Here is a 20678-nt window from a genome sequence, read left to right on the forward strand (position 1 = left end):
AAGGGACTCTGATCACAGAGGCTGGACTGAGGGCTGAGAAGGGAAAAAAAAAAACAAACAGGGTAGACAGTGATAGAGAGGAGACCATGGCTAGCAAGGGAAAGGGATCAGACAAAAGTCATCTGATAAAGGACAGAAGTTAAACTTAAAGCCAGGGGAACAATACTGTGAATCACTACAGAGAGATATGGAGGTACAGAAAGGATCAACAAGGTACCTAGAGCAGGGGCCTCAGCAGAGGCTAACCAAGGAAACTGGTCTTGGAAGCAGTGACAACAGATGACAGCAGTCTCGCATTTCCCAACTGATGACTGCTAGCTTTCTTAACCTTAAATACGCTCATTTAATATAGTTTGTGTGAAATTTCTATATGCAGTCACACTTTTGGCAATACTGATTTGAGTTTCTCACCACTTCTACCAGAAATAAAGAAGCTGAAAAAGGTACGGTAAGCACATAGCCTCCAAAACCAATTTAAAACCAGTATCTAAATGAAGAAAATGGTAAGAAACCCAAGGGAAGAAAAAAACCCGCAAACCTAACCCATCAAGTAAGTTTTGAGTGAATCGTCAGTTACTTCCAGCATCAACCTCTCCTAGATGAGCTAAATTTACTCAGAAGTTTCACTGAAGTAGAGGGTTCAGCAGCACTTTTTATAAGGAGGAAGTAATATGCTATGGCTCTCCTCATTTTTTTCCCCCCATAAACACACAGTCCTCTCCATATCCATCTCTAACTTTAGGTTCTTGAAAAGAAAGAGATGTTTTAGGAAGATGACTTTGAAGATGTTTATTGCATGATTTATCAAGATACTATCAGACTCCCTTGAGTATTTTTCCTTTGCACGTAACACTCAAGAAAAACAAATGTTGAAAAATATTACAAAGAGGAGGAAACAAAAAATAATTAATCACACTAAGCAAAGCACAGTGCTTCCACAGTGTTAAGATTAATTTTAGAAGGAAAACACTTTTCTTGTCTAGGCTTCCAAATTAAGTTCTGTGAAAAGGTTCAGTACCTGAACACTGGCATCCAAATTTCAAACAACATTTGTATACTTACAGTTTTAATTATTTTGTGCAAGTTATTTGAAGTTTTCACGGCCCATGTGAAAACATGTTTTTCCCATGATATGGAAATAACCTGTTGCCAGAATGTAGGAGTGACTACCTTTTCCTTGGTTCACTTGGATCAGAATGCTATTAGCAATAATGGAAGAATTGCTATATTAACCTCAGGGACTTGCATCAGAAGAAATTACTTTTTGATGAATACATATAAGTTAAGTCAGAAAACATCTAACATGAAATAATGTCTAGATAAACCAAATATCAAAATAAGAACATGGTCTCTCACACTACCAAAATTACTTTTTCCTCTCTCTGTCACCTATCCACTGATCTGAAATTTTACTTCCAATATGGATGTAAAGGTAGTACTTCAGTCTCAACAAATACATCACTAGCAACTAAGAGTTCTACACAAAGTACCTCTGCAAGTCCCACTAATGCAACCAGAAGTTCATATTCTGATTATGGCTATCATAAATCAGAAATTACTACAATTTTCCATTAGAAAGAGACGTGCTGGTAACATGAGTGATGCCTGCCAGTCTCTCATAAGAAGAATTTTAAATTACCCATTCAGTTAGCAAATGAACATGTTGAGTGATACAGAAGATCCATTAGCTCTCTTTCTCTTACATAGGTACCTGTGTAACAGGTTCGACACAAATCTTTGTTATTTTAGGGACACTCCTTTAAAACCAACCTTGCTATTTCTTCTCGGTGAGCAGTCCAGTCACAAATGTAGTCTTCCTGTTCCTTTATTCTGTGCCTGAATGTATTGCTACTTTGAGCTGCTGTCCCAGTGCTCTGCAGTCGCACGGTTTTCAGGGCTGGAGAAGTACGTAGACGGGTATGTTTAGGGGAATTACGGTTTGATCCAAATTCATCTTCTGAGGTGGAAGCATAATCTGTAGGAAAGCGCCTCCATCTTGCACTTACTAAATTAGTTTAATTATTAAAAAAGAATTATTATTGCATCTTTAGTAAGAAAAAACAGTATTATTTCAGTAACATCACAAAAATACACAACTACTCATTATCAATCCCCAGATACCTCACAAAAGGATTATTTACTACATCTTAAAAAGAAAGCTACAAAATTTGGGTTAAATAATAAATATTAATAAAAACATAAAACGGATGCTCTTTGTATAATGATGAGTAATAATTATTGTATAATAAGATGTAAAAGCCAGTCATAGTATATTAGCTCAAGCAAACTCTATTACAAAACAAGGGCCCAATTCATTAACATTTAAGTATATAGTCAGGTCGCACTTTTTCTGCAGATTTTTTCCCAAGTTTCAGTCAAGGTTTACATGATACACAAAACCATGAAGAGACGTAAAGGAAGGATGGCGCTGGCACCAAGCCTAAAGTGCATGCTTACGTAAGGAAGCATAAAAATCCTAGATGATGTGTTACATATTTAGTACAGAAGAAAGTGTTAAAATTAATACTGTTATAAAAATCAGCAGCACATCTACAAAAACAGCAGCCTCAGAGCATAAAAGTATATAATCTCACATGAAGCATATACAGTCATGTTGCTCAAGACAGTCTGAAGTCTAAGAGAATTGAAACTAAGCAGGAGGCTCTCATCACTTTATGACTTACTGAAGATTAGAAAATGCATTTCAGATGTGCTGTCCTCAAACATTCCCAGCAGGAGGAGATATCACTAAGTGTAAAGGAATGCTCATCATGACAACCTGCTAAATTCTTGCAGGGGATTTAGTCCCCCAAATTTACTGACATTCATGAGGCTCTGTAATTACTGTAGAAATTTGAAGAAGTGTGTGATCACTTCCTGGTAATTTAAAAATAATACATTCAAGTAATGCATATTGGTTTTAGTTTAAGAAAAATGCAAGAAGTTATAAAGATTTCTCCTGAAGCAGTAAAAAAATCATTACAAGTGAAGTTATAAATCACTATGAATTTAAGTAAAAAACAATGGAAGTAATTTTTTGCTGAGAAAAGATTTGTGTAATGCTCTCAAAGACTACAGTATGTAGACTATGATATCAGTGTATAAGCTTACATTCCTTCCCTCATATAAATAATACAATTTACTCAATGAAAACAAAAATATGCTTGTACAATTTTTTCAGGTTGAAATGTGGGCTTTAAATCATGTCCAGTTCTACTATTTTGTCTAATATTCTAACTTTATTGAAGAAAATCCAAATGTCTCTCCAGTCACTTAGTGTTCTCTTTTTAGAGGTTTCAAACTTGATTTGATCTTAGGGAAGTAGGACATAAGCAGAAAAAGCACATTTCCCCACCAAGAGCATGCAAGCAATGTGTGATCGAAGTCCAAAGAGCTTTATGAGTTGGGCCCACATTTTATCATCAATTATTGTTTAAATCCTTTGTCCCAGATCAAATGATATGCACCAAAATAAATATAAAACTTATCTTAAAGTCTCTCAAGTTAGCTAGTCCAGCAACTCAGCACTGTACAATGAGCATATGTAATCATATATTTAACAACCAAAAATTGAATGATAAGTGAAATATTGGAAACAGATTTGATTTCTAGTACTCTACCACTGTAAGTTTCAACATCAGTGTCTGGGTCTGGGAGAAGCTTGGATTTCTCTGTATATAAAATAGTGTTTTATCATGTTAATTCGTATTAAAACATTCAGATTAGAAGCATTTGCTTAAATAATATATATTAATGAGATTAGTCTTAGCTCCTCTTTTCCACCCACACTTTTTAGGAAAAGATTCTTAAATTATACATTCAAACAAAAATACAAAATTTTGTAAAAGCTTAAATATTTCAAAGACACTGACTGAAATGACTTCAATAACAGTTGTCTACATAGCACCATAAAACTCCTCTACATTTTTAGGACCGTTAAATTTTAAGGCCTTAAAATGTTGTTTAGCTATATATTATCAACGGGTTTCTCATTAATATGGGGAAAAAGTTATTGTAGGCTTAACAGTAAAAATCTCAAAGTTATATGATTCATGACAATATCCAAGCACATTTCCCATTAAGCTAGTTATATATTTGCACATATATGCTCTTAATACTATTTATAAATTATGCAGCCCCAAAATATTATTGTAGTTTATGTAATTTCTGAAAGCTATTGTGCAGTTAGTTATCTCAGTCACCAAAGACTGTGAGTATCAGTACCAGTAACTAGAAAATCCTCTGAAACCCTGGCTAAAATAATCAGTAAACAAATCTAATTTGGTGACTACTCTACAAGTACAATGTGTTGACAACTTAAGGTGGCAATTTTGATGATTTGGACATCATAATCTCACTTTTAAAATCTGAGGACAGACTTAAGCATATCCCTTGCAAAATACTCTACTCCCATTGATGCTTTGCCTTCTTAAGGTTCATCCACTTCAAAGATCCTGAAATTTGGTGCTTAGTAGTGAAATAATACTAAAGTACAGTTAATAATGGTTTCTCTCCATGCTGAAACTTTTTTTTTTTTTTCCCCAGAAATACATCAACATCTTTGAACAACTTATCTGCTAGTTATTTGCAATAACAGCTAGGTCAGCAAGACAACAGAGCTGCCAAACATCTAGTTGCTCAAGTTCTTTCTGTTCTGTCTAAGTGCTTAATTTTACAGTTGCAACTTAGCACTTTTGCACTAGTTCTGATCCTGTTGTTCCTTTTCCCAATACATAGCTCATTCTGCAATAGCATCTTCAATTCTCCTCCAAAACTGTGAAGAAAGGTCTTTGGTCATCTCTGTTGTCATTGATCATGCTCTACTGTTTGATGATTCAGTGACTTGGTTAAATCTTTCATTGCTTGTGTCATAAAATTACCAATTCTGCTTCACGTCTTCACAGTGTTGACAGTTATTAAGCCCCCTACCACAGAAACACCCTGGTAATTACTTTAATGCTGGTAATTCTCATGCAACACATACCATATATCTGCTTGCGCTTTCATTTAAAAGTAATCAATACTTAACTGTATCAAGGATTAAAAAAGATTCTTGAAATCATGCACTTGCTGACAGCTCTGACAATTCTAATGCTATTATGTTGCCATATATACATGTGAAGTAAAAGACAATAAAAAATCCCATGAGTGTATCCTTTTTTTTTTTTTTCCCTTTTTACAGACATGTATGACTAAACATTCAAAAAGATCTGGGAAATTTGGAAATCGTTTTCTCTTTGTAGACTGGATTTAAGAAGCAAGATTCTGCTGTCAGTGTTCAGTGATCTACAATGTAGTAATGTTAACAGAACTCTGATGAGAAGACCAATGGAAGATTTTTAACACTTTGATAGCAACCAGTCTTCTGGTAAAAGAAAAAAACCAACCACACCCTATACTGGTAATGATCATTCATTTTCCAGTCTTTCTAGGTCCAGGGAGAGAAGAAAATACACCATTGTTATGCACTGATTAAATGTGTCTGAAATCAAACACATTCAAACAGTTGAGGCACTTTTGTCAGGCACTTCATTAACAATTTCCAAAAGTGCTAAAATTAAGTGAATTGTTGACTTTTCTAGAAACAAAATTAAATTCAGGAATTACACGCTTTGTATCAAAAAGCTTCTGCTACGTTCCATTTTTATATATTGCATACAAATAACACATTCTATTTAAAGATGCTTTAAATATGTTTATCTAAGGATAAAATAATAATATTATTAATAACTTGAAGTGTTGGATAGTTATTTGCATCATTTATATATATGCTAAAACGAAAATGGGGATGTACTGAGTAGTGGCCTATATATAAAAGGAGATATATATACACACAGAGTCCTATATATACTAGAAGATTACACCACTTTTAAAGCAATTCAGATTTTCCTAAAGTATACGCTAAGTAGTCCAGTAAAAATTTATACAGTAAGCTTACTGATACAGACAAAATCCGGAATTCCAAATCTTAAACAGTAGTAATAATATTCTTTACTTGCATAGTAACAATACTTGATTGACTTATTAAGCCATGATTTTGTTTTGAAAGTATCTGACTACTTTATTAATTGCTTTCAGATTTTTGCCTTTACATCGATATAGATTTCTCCCTGATTTTTATATATAAACTGTAAAGCTTTCTATGACAGAATCTATGCCTACTGTAGATTTTTCTAACAATGTTTTTTTTTTTAAATAGCTAGTTTACTATGTTGGGGTAGCTCATGAGAAGATTTACAGTATTTTGTTAGATACTGTTTGTGTTTAATTGTGTTACTTGTTATTCTAATCAAACAAATCTCACTTTTGTAGTTCTGGAAGCTAATCTTAAATTATAATTATGCTACAGATGATCAGAGTATACCTCAGGCAACACTTGCTGTTCAACATATTTACAGGCCTACCTTACAAATAAATATCACGTCTTCTATATAGTAAACAGTGCTGCTGACCTTCTGAACTTCTGCTACTATGACTCGAGCAATAAGTCCTTTGCTCTGTTTTCATACTAATGCAAATCAGTGATGCCACATCTGAATGCCTCTTTGCTATTGGTTTCAAGTTAAAAAAAACACATCCAAAGAGATAAAGGATTACAATTTCTTGTCTTTATAAGTGAGAAATATCCAAAAGCCCTGCCAAGGAAGCCTCTTACTCTGAAGAGAAAGACTGCATCAACTAAAACTCAGCAAATGTTTCATAAGGACTGTTCCTTAAAGAAAGAAGATTAAAAAAAAAACAAACATCCACCTATGAAAACCATCTAGTATTGTATAAAACAAATAATCTCACATACCTGAGGGAGAATTATGAGCTGAAGTCAAAGATTTGGATTTTGAATCTGAAAGTCGAGAAATGCTATTGGCTCGAGTTCTAGCAGAAACTTTACTACTGTCTCCTGCTGATGTTAACCTTGCACCACTTCTGATAATAGCTTCTGGGGTACGAGATGAAGCAGTGCTTCTAGTTATCGTTGCTTCAGAATCACTACGTGCTGATAAAGAGCCAAGTCGAGTTCTGCGAGGTTGAGCAAGTAAGTCTATTCTGGAAATACTTCTCCTCCCTGATGGAGGTTTTGAAGTAGAACTTGTAGTGGACACTTCAGAAGCCACTGACACCTTATCGGCATCAGCAAGCTCGCTATCTGAGGCTTCACCAAGCCTTGCTCTGCGCAAGAGAGAAGTCCTTGTAGGACGAGGTCTTGGAAGAGTGGTAGATTTACTAGATTGCCCAAGTGAAACAGGAGAGGTTTTTGATTTAGCTGACTTTCCTTCCATCTTGGAATGTAAAAGTTCATCTGCTGAGGCAAAAGGAACTCTTCCATGTGATTTGCCAGAGTAGGTTTCCTGGTCAGATGATAAGATATCGGAAATAGCAGAATGAGGTACGCTAGATGTTTGGTCATCATCTGTCAAATCTACTGATGGTTGTCTCATTCTTCCACTGGATTGCACAGCTTTGCGAGCATCAGCTCTAGACCCACCATCTGAGGATCGACTTTTAGTTTTCTTTTCCATCTTTTCTCTTGCACTCGTTGCAGAAGATTTTAAAACATCCTTTGAAGGGGAACCAGAAGAACATCTATCTTTACATAAGGTGGTAAAGCTCTTACGCTTCTGCGTGGATTTTCTTTCAGTGTCACCAGTAACGAGACTGATTGTGCTGGCTGTATCCACATCTGACTCTGGTGATATGGAATTATCTCTGTTATAGCTAGGAGTCTCAGGACCTTCATCAATTTTATTTTCTTCACGCAATTTAGCTTCAAGAAAAGCCATTAAAGCTTCTGTGTCTTTTAAAATGAGTGTTGTATCTAGACTGGAATCAGTGTCCATTGAATCACTTCTATCACGTATTCTGTTTGCAGATGCTAAAGGGGCAGCAGATCCACTCTGCTTATTTATGTGAGGAATAAGTTCTATAGGTATATTTGTGCTAGGCTTATCTATAGTAAAGCTACCTTGCCTCACTAATGGTTTTGAAGATTCCTTTTTTTCTCCTCCAGATGCTTTAGGACTTTGTCCTTTAATAGTTTCCTCATTTCTTCTTCTTTTTCCCTCACTCTGCACCAATTTCATGTCTGCTTTTTCTTTAACATGTCCAGGAACTTTGTCTTGATTATCCAAAGTTTTGGGTGACACAGCAACCTCCTCCCTACCTTTCTCAATCTGGTTTGCAGCAGGTTTTGTAGAGGATAATTTTGTGGGTGTCCAGTGTCCTTGTTCCTTTCTTTCTTGTTGTTGAATTTTTGCTAAAGCTCGTTTCACCACAGATGTTTCTCTGACATTTTCAACTCTCTCTTTACTGGAAGAGCTGGGGAAACAAAAAACTTTGTCTCCAGTAGCTTTGGGCGAAAGACCATTCATTGTTCTGCTTGACTTAGCTATACTTCTGCTGTCAGCATCTGAGGCATGAGCTGGAGTTTCTTTCTCCTGAAGTTCAGTGTCTTGCTTTTCACCTATTTCTGATCTCTGATGAGATGCAGTTTTTGCTTTTGAGCTTTCATTCGCTTTCTCCTCTTTGGGAAGCTGTGGAAGTGTCCTCCTCTTTTGCTCACCTTGGTTGGTCATAGAAGCAGCTGAACCAGTGCTTCTAACGGAAATACCAGACTCACTGATGTCTGTGTCTAAAAATTAAAAAGAAAAAAAAAATCTGAGAAGTAATTCAATAGCAAGGTAAATAGGAACATTAAATTATTAAGACTAAGTAAGACTAGTAAAAAACCGTAACATAAAACAGTACTGAAAGAAAGTCATTAGTCCATCCCTCTGTTCTATGGCGGGATCAATTATACTTAGACAAATGTGTGATTAAAAACTTTTAACCAGTTCTTAAAAATCCCAGTTGATGGACATTTGACTATCCATATAAGCCATTTGGGTAGATAACTTAAAATAATTTTCTTATTCTTTAACATGAGCTGAACTTTCTCCAATTTAGTCCATTACTGCTTGTCCTATTCTCATTAGGCATCATTTCCTCTTTACAGGGAAGAGTGGAAACACTCCAGTTATCACAGAGTGGAAACTCTGTGAATTAAATTAACTACATCCAAATTGTACTAAGATGTACACAACTAGCTATGTTATTTTATTTCACTGTTGCAATATATTTTGTAATAAAACTTGAACGAAATCATGTGCTAACATAATTCAGAAAGGGTATCTCCTGATTAAAGAGATTACATATATGAAAAAAAATGTTCTGTATTACTATAGGTAGAATGTTAAGTGTCATGCAAACGAACAGTTCATTCTACACAATCCAAAGTGCTGATACAGAGCATGTGTCTATGAAAGCAATGTCTAAAAGGTTGAAATGGAATTACTGCAAAGAACCATTTCTGGTTTATCACGGAGACGTGACCAGGACAGAAAAAGCCATCTTCTAAAACTGTACTTCCTAAAACCAGCATATTGCAGGTAAAGGGAAGAAGTCATTTCAGAAACAGCGTAAGAGTGCAAAGGCAGAACAGCATCCTTTCCTCCTGTTCTGCTACAAACAGACAGAATTTCTTCCCAAACATGCATAACTTTGTGATTGTACAACCACCTGTTTGTGTGGCATCCTGGGCTAATTACTACCTTGCTGACACACTATACTGGGAAAGGGAACACTTCATGAACATTTCTGTCATTCTTGCAGAGGGACTATGGTATTTTTCCCTGCTTCACTGTAATTTCAGTATATACGTTCTATAATATGGGTTAGGATCACTCTCATATAAAAAGGAAAGTTTTCATAAATAGAAGAATTTGCACTACACAAGAAAGGGTCTCCATGAAATCAAACTCTTTTAGCTAGATGTGTATATATGAACATAGTTTTTATACTTTCACAGTATTTTAAAATAGGTACACAACAAATCACTGTTTTATCAGCACACCATTACAACAGGGAGTGTAAAGAAAATCTTACATTCCTAAACACATTCAGCACCAAATTTCAAAGCTACCGAATAGAGTAAGATCCCCCTCCATCCTCCCCACTTGCCTGTTCCACAGGTCAAGATCTTGTCTCACTGAGGGGCTACAGCCTCTCCCTGCAACACCTTCCCTCAAGGAAGAGGCTGCAGGGACGGGAGATGTTCTTTCAGCTGTATTGAAAAGCCCTACTTACAAAGAAAGAACTTACTATGATTGAGAGCAAAAAGAATGCTTTTAACCCAAACAAGACACTGTCATATAGAAAAATCCAGAAAATGTATAAAAAGCATCAAAAGAATGCAATACTATTGCTAAAGCACTTTAATTGAATTCTTAGTGGATACAGAATGCTCTTTAGGCAGAAAAATATGGCCATTCCATGAACTGTTGCAAGGAATAATTGATGATGAATATTTCCAATTTAGAAACCAAACTTTATTTTTCTACAGTGATGACTGTGTCCTTCTTGCACATTTAACAAACATAGCAGTTGTGCTGTCAGAAACAAGCCTTTATTACTCAGAGATACTATGAATTGCTCTATGAAGTGCTCTGACTTTGAATGTTTGGTTAGAAAAGAATTCTTTTTGCAAATTCACTTGCCAGTTGCTGCAATATAATTTGATATACTTGCTAATACACACCTCTCAATTCACTTTTCTCCAGGAGAGATCTATAAACAACTGATCTGCATACCCTGTTGGGATCTGTCTATCAAGGTCTGCCACCAATGTTGGTTGTTCCAGGAATATAAACTGGAGTACAGAATTCTCTAAGCACTTCGTTGAATATCAACAATCATACTGTAGGTATACAATTGTACATATCTGCTACTTTCTATCTGAGCTCCTCAATCTTTTATTTTCTCTTTGTATAGTGCTACACCTTTGATGAAGAATGAAAAATGATTCACATCTTTTTTTTTTCATATAATCCATGTTAGGACACTCATTTGAGAAGCAGGAGGTATCTCTGAAATCTAAGCAAAGCTTCTATTTCCTGGACTATTTTTCTTGGAAATTATAAAAAAGTTGGAGGTTCAACGAAAATCAATATGATTGCTATCTGTGAAGATTGACTTCGTTTGGACATATCTACCAGATCAGACCTTTTACATATATTTAGGGATGTAACTTGCTTCTTGAATTTAAAAATGTCTTTATTAGAAGAAAGGTGTGGAGTTATTCAGCAGTGTCTTTGGCTATGTATGTTATGTGAAGTTTAACTACTAAGATTTCTAAAGAAAATATAGGTATCTAAGCCAACAAGACAGGTTTTGTGAATTTGTCTCTGGACATACATATCAAATTGTATTTTCATTACATCTTTGGTGCTTGAATGCCTTCTGAATTTCTCCTTAAGTATTTTACAATTCTTGCAGTATGAGTATGCACTACACCACAGTTACTTCACTTACACCATAAAGTTCTTATAATAGTAAAAGAAGCATTCATCTTTCCAAAGAGCTGCCTAGTTCGTGTCCCATCTGAAAGCGACAATTTAAAACAATAGAAGAAACAAAAGATGACTCAAAGGATCAGTCTCAAGAGCTATAACTCCAACTGCTCTGTATGTATGCCCGATCCTTCCAAGTAGTGCAAAATTTGCTCTTGATTTCTCTTATTCTATGTACAAGGTGTTATCAGATAATGTAATTTTTCCTCTTTCTATCTCCTTTGACTTTCAGTATCCTATGCAAAGTTCAACTGCTATGAGGGGTGGAAAAGTTACTACAGAAGCAGCAGTTACCGGTAAAAATTATTCCATGCATTGATATAGAAGTTTGCATTATGCAACAGCAAAAGCAAAATTTCTTTGTAAACTTCCCCAAAACGTAAAATGAGATTATGAAGTTGGAATGTATTTTATTGCTTGCTTTAATAAATGGCCTCACCTTCTATGATTTCAAAACCATGTGAATTTATTTCAAAAAGTAAATTATCAGAAAAATAACTGTATTTCATGAACAAGTTAATTAAACATGCTTACATATACTTTCATCTATTGAATATAAGCCTGAATAGAAAATCAGTTACTAATCAATGCATAACAGCAGCTTCATTTTGGAAGAAATTCCCAATAATATTTCAGTTTCACCTTTTTTTAAAGTAGTCAAATTATTTATTCTAGTTCAGAATGAAAAGGCATGCTCTTTCTTCTCCTTTCATTGTGCCAGAATAGCATACAGAATTGAAAGCTAACTGGCTTTTTTCCAGTAGAGAATAAATTGCACAGGTAAGATCTCTATAAAGAACATAGGAAGTTCCTGAATTAATTTGTGCTATCCAAAATCTAAGGGCAGTAAAATAAATCTATCTCAAATCCACTCAGGAAATGCATATATTAGTTACAACTAAGTTAAGGTGTTGTAGGAGAAATACAGAGAATTTGAAAGAAAAAAAAAATATTATCTATGGGATTCAAGATTGAGAAGTTCAGACAATGGTTTAGTTCATCTAACCTGGGCCAGGAACAAAGGGAGTGTAAGTTATATAAATTTACCAAGAAACCTAAAATTTTGGCAGAAAAATATGGACAATTTTTTTTTTCCTTTTTTAAAAATATATGTTATGTGGAATAGATAAACACTTCAGAGAAATCTCTGTCACTACACCTTTACACTGGTCTGAGGACCGAAGAAGGTGGTGGGGGAAAAAATAGCAAAAACCCAAAGAACTTAGCAACAGGCAATTTTTTCTGCAGAAGGCTTGACTGCTGGGCAGAGTGCTGGGACCAGGTTTGCAGTTTAAGCAGGGAGAAAAATCACATGGCTCCACTCTGAAAGTGGTAAAGACTTGGTTTTATCAGTTGAAAATGCAGTCTTCTGAGAGACTAACTTATAGGTCAAAGATGTAGATTGCTCTGAAATTTTAACACACACGGATTCTTGAAACTCCGAAGAAATCCAGCAGCTATAACAAAAAAGGTAGAGAACACACATTACACTTGTGAATGTGACTTTGCAGGGGTGGAGGATGACAAGGAAAAAAAAAAAAACCAACAAACTAAAAAGGTGCCCAAAACTATGGAAAAAAATAATTTGTTCTACTCACCAATGTCTAACACGAAGCTATTGAACATGTTCTGCAGTTGGTACTATAACTTCACAAGTGGTGGTGTACACAGAAAAGCATTTCTACTTCTAAAACACATTTTTAGCCCTAATCTTTTAAACTTTGTTTTGATGCTGAAAATTTCAAAGTCAGCTGGAATAAGAGGAAATGCTGGAATTGCAGGAAAAAACATATCTCAAGTAGCAGACTGATAATTAGTTACTTCTTGACCACTAAACAGCACATCACTTTCAGAATATGAAGCACTCATCAACATGACATCCCTTTGTAGTTACCAGTCAATTCTGTAATGAAGAGCTGCATTAACTCCACACCAATACAAAAGTATCAGCACAAAATTTACACTATAATTCCGTGTTAAATCATCATCTCTACGGTGAAGTGAGAGGAAGAAAACAGCAGAGGAAAAGTAAAGTAAGGTAAGCAACTCCTTTATAGTCAAGAGTGTAGATCTTAAAAGAAATAGCCTGAACATCTGGCACTCACAAGAAAGGGAGATAAAGTTGTTCATTGCTGAGGAAGAAGTTTCTATGGTTTTCAAGAAACACAGAAGGCTTTCTATGTTTCCAAGATAAGGAAGTATGCTATACTTCAGCTGAATCATGCCTGAATAATGAAGTCTCGGGTTGGACTGTAATGATCAATCCATTAAAATCCAGTTTGGGCCAGTATTGAGAAAGATGTAAGGAGAGAAACATACTATGCAGACCAACCCAAAGTGCATTCAAGTGAAAGTTTCTTTATTATTAAATATTAAATTTTTTGTTTTATTAACATTCAGTTTAATACTGTCACTCTTCTGCCATGTCAAATGACACTACTGTTGAGCTCATTTTTATGTTGTTTCTTCTCAATGACACAAAAGTATTTCAGGTTAACATGAGCTACTAAGAGTAAGCAAGCTGCTTACTCAAGTACATAATAATTCTTTCCACCCTTTCATAGGTTTCTTCAGAGGAAATTCTAACAAGAAGAACAGCTTTTAATACCATTTTCTAATGGAGCAGGCACAGATGACTCCAATCTGATGTCATCTTGGTCATGACGTGTGTGATTAGCAGCCAAACTGGCCCACTGTGATACCCAGCGTTTACTTCCAGGGGCAGTAGAACCTTCCTAAGGAAGAAAAACAGCAGAAAAAAAAAATTACAGCTGTTAGATAAAAGGCATGTTCTCTTTCCAGTTTTTTCTTGAATAGATATGTCAGACATTACTTTCCTGAAGGAAGTTAAAAAAGGAGTTTACCTCAATAAATTCTGGAGTTACCAGCCCTAGAAAGGCAAACAAACAAACAAGATCTATACAGTTGCAGAATCAGTACAGAATAAACAGCATTCCCTAGTGCAGTGAAATTTTAAACATCAGAACCTATAAAAAATAGAACATGTGCAAATTTTAAAACCAGGTTATTTCAGTCCTCAGCTCAGAAAAGCAGGAAAAAACCATGAGGTGTCTGTGTGTGTGTTCAAAAACTAAAAACATACTTCAGGAAGGCAAGAAAGTGACATTTTACCAGTTTAGAAGACCCTTTTGTCCAGATGAAATATTGTATTTACTTAATTACAGACAGATTACCTTACGGACTGAAACAATAAGTTAATTTATGATGGAAAGGAAGGCCAGATTATTTGTTTGGCCTAAACAAAAAAAGAAGCACAGATTAGTTTTAAACCATCCTACTAGGTCAGTGAGGTTAATATGATCAGATTCTGACCATTTTTTGCAGCTGGCCAAAAAGGAATTTAATTTACTTTCTTTTGAAAACTTGAAAATTTTTAAAATGTAAAAAAAGTTAAAAATTAAACCATCTTCTTATGAACTAATTTCTAAATATAATACAGTATTACTGTTTTATCCAATATATTATAGTCTCTCTTGCTCACATCTCCAAAAAAAGATGGCAAGCAACTGTTGATGCATATATATGTGCACATGTGCCACACACACATGGGCTGTATGATACCAAAGGCTTTGTAGAAGTTTATATCATCCAATTATTGGACTTAAAAGACAAAACACTGCAAATAACAGAAGTCATTGACTATAGTTCCAAAGGAGTTATATAACCATAGGCAAGTGAAACAAGAAATCACAATTCAAGGTCAACTGACCTCTTCAACAAGAGAAGGGAAGGACATTGAGATACCAGGAACTTGCTTAATAAGGAAACTTGTATGAGCTATTTCAAAGGTTAGAGGAAGCCCTGCTGCCTGTTCAAACCTTGGCATTTCTATTCAAAACACTGATTTCTGTCTAATGCCTTGGCCACTCTGTGATTCTACTCTTTGACCAGGAACCAACTCTATAAATTTTATAACATTTATTTAGCAGAAATGAAATGGTGAACAATGTAATCTAGTGTATGATGACTTCTTTCAAATTAAAAGTTACTTACACATTTGAGAAGACATGAATTTATGATCTTGAATTTCTCCTAATTGAATGTCCCTAATTAATGCAAACAAGTTGAACATCATGAACCTCTTTCAGAATATTATGAATATAGTCAGAGATGCACCAAAACATTTGTTTGAACTATTATATAATAATGTATACTTTTCACATAATGAATTAATTTTTTAGAATCAAAATGTTATAAAATTCAAGTCTAGTAACAGCAAAGGAAGGTAATTCAATGTTTCTGTTATTTATGGGCATTTCTGAACACAATGCAAGGAAAACGGTGGCAGAAATAATATTACAAAAACTCCATGCAAAGACACGCAGTATTTATGTACTGACAACTACTGCTGAAGTCTCATTTTTCTTTCATATCTCTAAACTTTCTTTACTCTATTTCCTGTCTATACTAGTGAACTTCCATCTTTAATAACACAATTAATTACAACCAAAACCAAACATGATAGACATCCCACTTATCTTTGCTACAGAAAACTCCAACTAGTTCCTTGTGTACCACCTAACCAATTCCAGAGATACAGATGTGATATGTATTGGAAATCTGAATTACACTTCACAACAGAGAAATATATTAAGACCTTGCATATTAACTGTAGTAAAGCAACATCATAAATTACTGTTCTCTGAAAGTAATTACACTGCCAAAAAACAATTTTCTACATAGCAGTGGATGTAAATGTGTGGTTTGCCAGCTCTGTATATAGAAGCACAAACAACAAAGCTGTAAAAAGCAGTTTCTTTTGATAATAGTTTAAGCATATCCAAAAGGTGAAAGGCTTTTAAAAAACACTTTAAAAATGTCACATTCAGTTATTCTAATTGTCTTCCTAAAATCCATATCAATTTGCACCTTACAGGTTCTCAAGTAAGCAATCCTCCAAACCTTCTCCTGAATACCAGAAGGAATTTCCTACTTTTTCAGAAAAGCTGGGTTTACGTAAGAGATACCAGACTTTTAACTTCATGTTAAATCTCCTTTTTCTTATGCTTACAAACTAAATTGGAGTAACAGATCTTCTGAAAATGTACCAACAGTTTTCTGTGGACTTGTAAGATTTACTGTTTCAGGCTCTATATCTGAAAAAAACCCCAAACATGCACACGAGAACTGGATGCATCTCTAATACTTGGCATTTCAGAGCAGAATAGTATTTTTTAAAAAATAAATTTCAACAAGCTGAATAAAAAAACCAAACAACAACAACAACAACAAAAAGTAATTTCAGACACATACTGCAGTCATCTCATGTTGTAAGAATCACATTACACCATCCTTTCACAAACTGAAATGCTGTCTTGAAAGCACTTCTTTCAGTCCCTCCCCACTCTACCTGCTTCAGAACTATATTCTTCCAGGGGTGATGATTTTTTTTCAAATTTCCATACTCACTTTATTTACCTCCAATGTCTTCACATTTGCTCCTGGAATTACACTGACATCTATCTCAAATAGTTCTTTTTCCTTCTGTTGCATTTACTCCATGTATACAGCAAAACCCAAAAACCGTACCCATCTCAGCTACTACTTTGCTAGACTAAATTAATTATACCAGTCTGTTCTTGTAACGTAAATCTCCAGTCCCTTAATAATCTCAATAAACCTCTTTGTACCTTCTTTAGTTTTGTATTCACCCTTCTTAATCAACAATGGTAGCAATTCTAGTGCCAGTATTTCAGAGAAAGTTTCACCAACACTTTCTACCATGGCAACAACACTGCCTTTTTCTACTAACTATGTATTTTCCAGGGTATCCAAAAGTCATTTTTGCCTCTTCACAGCCTTAAGACATTGGTGACACAATAATCCTACGTTTCAGTATAGCATCTAAGTTCAAATAGAATGTAAGTATCAAACTTCAGACTGCATGGTTTGCTCTACAGAAGAACAGGAAATTCATGTAATTAGAGAGGAGAAACAAAAGGAAATACAGTCTCTAAATACACAAGGCACTTCTTCACTTCTAAGAAGCAATCTAGCAAATATGTACATGAAATAGACTCAGTAGACAGAATGTCAGCAGTATTATTTATTTTATCTTCCGTGGAAAAGACATGAAATGGGCATTTAAAACAGGAAAAGGAAAACTGAAGTCAATGGCACTGATGACACTGTAGACGTAGAACCATGTTCCTAACTGTGCTGCAGTCTTAAAAAAATTTTAACCCCTCTCCCCAGTCCAAACAAAAACCAGGTATGTCCTTAAGCAGCACATCAAAGACAATGTTGATAATCCATAATTTAAGAACTGTGGTTAGTGTGGACAACTAGCCTCTGAAAATTTAATGAAAGCTGGATAGATAAATCATAGCCCAAATATCTGCAGTATTTTTATTAATCAAGCTCACACAGTAAGAATAAATAACAACAACAACAGCAATATTGTCTTTGTTCTCTGTCTTATTTAATTTTTGTTCTTAAATCACACTTACCTTGGTTGGGAAGTGGCAGCTCATAATGTAGAAAACAAAAACATTTAAATATTTTAAATAGATGGATTTAGTATTTTTATTGCCTATCTGTAATCATTGAAAAGGCAAGAACCCGTGTATGCAGGCTCAATCCAACTGTCATACATTCACTCTGCATTTTATTTAGTCTCATGACATACACTACTCCAAGGTACCAAAGCTTGTCCCATCAAAGGAAAATCTGAGAATTTCTTTATAAGGAAAGCATTTTTTTAGGTCTTTTCCAAATATGTTATTCATGATACTTCACAAGTCCTGTAAAGTTAAGATATTTTAGTTCAGAATAAACTTTCAACCCCCAAATTGTTTTTATAAACTCTTCATAATTTCCCAAGCCATCTTTTCCATCTTCCTGAATGGAAATATCTTAAATTTTTATTATCGGCTTTTTCTATGTAAATCATGTTCTGAATTCACATAATTCTGCTAAATCATCTATAGGTACAACTGTGATGGGTAGCTGGAACAAGGTCACCCCACAATGTGAGTGGATGCAAGCCTGAAACATTGAGCTACCCTGAGGTTACCTGACTATTTAGTCAAGATCTTCAATAAGGTCTATTAACTTAGGATCTGCAGCTCAGTAATGCAGTCAGTCTTCCAAAAAGCACAAGCAAAAAGTTTGTATACGAGAACATGATTCCCACATACTTCACAAATCAAACATGTTGTCCTCTCCCTTTCCTAATGATAAAGCAAAATGAGTGTAAGTTTTTCTAATACGACTTTAAATATTACAATTTTCTCTCAATAGTTATCCTCAGGATTGTTTTCCCATTATGATACTACAAAACACACCTCAGTTTTTCTGAATTATCTTCTTTTTCACTTCTGTATGCATACCAACTGACTTCTATTTTTAACTTTCTCTGGTAATCTTTTTTCCATCTTCATCTGACCTCAACTCTTTTACACTAATTCTTGCTATACCCACATTGCTTATGTTAGTTTTGCTCCTTTACCTAGCAATCAATTTTCATTTTTTCTCCTATCATGCCACATAATGATCTTGTAAATTAAGACTATGCCAAATAACTCATTCCCTTCCCAATATAAAGACCTTTTTATTCAGCAAAGCATCCATAACACAGCAACAAAAGGGCACCATTCTTGTAATGTCAATCTAAATCGAAGTGATTTTTAGTATGCCATAGCCAGAATGATTCTTAAACCTGCCCTATGATTGCTGAAGTCTCAATCTTCTAAAATCAAACCCTGTTGTTTGCAAAATATGACACCTGGAAAGCTCAATTATGTTCATAAAATAAACCACATATTCTGCTGCTGCTTATGAAATTACAGAAATGGAAAAATATCAATACTTTTAATAATCTTGAAAATTGGTATGGCACAAATGAGCTGAATGCTGCAAAAGGCACGGAAGAGAGAGAGAGAGAGATTGTGGTTATAGATTTATGCAAAGAAACAAGGTGGAAAGGAAAGTTTGTCAAATTCTTCCACACAATATGCCCACGCTGTATGACATTAATTTACTCAAACAAGTAAACTTAGAGAAACTATAGAAAAATACTAATCCAGATACAGTAACATACTTAATGTATCAAGAATGTGCAGTAGCTAAAATACAACTATGATAAAGCTTATGTCTAAGAGAAACAGATTCCTAGATACTAAAAACAATGGATTTGCATGGCAGGCACACAAAGTCATACTTTAAACTCTTGCTATATTCCAGAAAATTTGCTTATTTACAAAGTTTGCTAATTTACATGACCATACTTCAGAAACGGTTTGCCATGGCAATTAAAGTGTGGTGTGCTTTGTTACTGTTACCAGATTAATTCTGCTCCACCATGAGTCCGTTCTGTTCCCAACACATTGCAAGTTATAGTTTATCTATCACAATGATATCAGAATGTCTCCCAATATTTCAGTATGAAATACGATTACCATCTCGTTTGTGTCTATATTCTGAGTGATATATAATGAACAGGCATTTTGCTTTGCCTAATCTTTCACCAAGTGATTAAATTATACTGATTCTGAGGCAACTAATGTAAGCGACTTCTCATGAGTGGCATCTCACTTAAGAACTCAAACTGTAAATGCAAAAACCCGAAGACCTCTCTGGCTTTGGAAAAAATCTGAAATGTATTATCCACCATTTTTTTCCCTAGCTGATGTTGTATCACACATTAAATGCATACACCTTATTTCTGATTTTTAATATAGTTACTTGCTTTGGGCTATAAAACATCATCAGCTTTTCCTCAGTTCAGCTGCATAACTTACAAGAAGTGTGTACTGTGTGTATGTTGCAGATACAAGGTTGCAAGGAAGCTCCTGCTACATTTCCAGTACACTGGTGTCAGTGCACACAGCAAGGTAGCAAAGTTTAAAACACTTTCATAATGTAATATCCCTTCTCCTACAGAGAAGTTCTGATAATGCAATAAAGGCCTAAGAAAAATAAAATACTTATAGATCTGAGCTAATATTTTCGAGGTAAGGCTTTGTTTGCTGTTTAATGCTTACTGGTCAGTTATTAGTGCTCTCTCTTATTGGAAGAAAAAAGAAGACCATCAAAAATTAAATTCTACCTCTGTGTCAAGAAATCCAGTTGTACTCAGTGGTCTTTTTTCTTCCAGCACTACTGTAGCAGAATTTATAGCCCAATCTTTTACTAAATCTTTCTGGTTCTCGTTGATAACAGGCCTATTATAATCCTGGCTGTCATCCACTCCAAATACCTGAAAATGAAACAAACCATTATATATATTAACCCAATACCATCCTGATACAATGTTCAATGTTAATGGATGGATGT

At 34.8% G+C, this 20678-nt stretch overlaps 1 protein-coding gene across 4 annotated transcripts in view; it reads right to left on the minus strand.

The window, feature by feature from the left end:
- CEP170 (centrosomal protein 170) overlaps nt 1-20678 on the minus strand; it is a 117164-nt gene that overhangs the window by 14848 nt on the left and 81638 nt on the right. For 3 of the 4 annotated variants that reach the window (XM_042795600.1, XM_042795599.1, XM_042795598.1), the window contains exons 10-13: nt 20452-20601; nt 13990-14116; nt 6797-8626; nt 1771-2005 (exon numbers count right to left, since the gene is read on the minus strand). In XM_042795600.1, coding sequence (XP_042651534.1) covers nt 1771-2005; nt 6797-8626; nt 13990-14116; nt 20452-20601 — 2342 coding nt within the window. The remainder of the gene's footprint in view (nt 1-1770; nt 2006-6796; nt 8627-13989; nt 14117-20451; nt 20602-20678) is intronic. The other variant, XM_042795601.1, reaches the window with a different exon arrangement.

The sequence above is a fragment of the Tyto alba genome, unplaced genomic scaffold (genome assembly GCF_018691265.1).
Source record: "Tyto alba isolate M040663 unplaced genomic scaffold, T.alba_DEE_v4.0 Super-Scaffold_22, whole genome shotgun sequence".
Taxonomy (NCBI): Eukaryota; Metazoa; Chordata; class Aves; order Strigiformes; family Tytonidae; genus Tyto; species Tyto alba.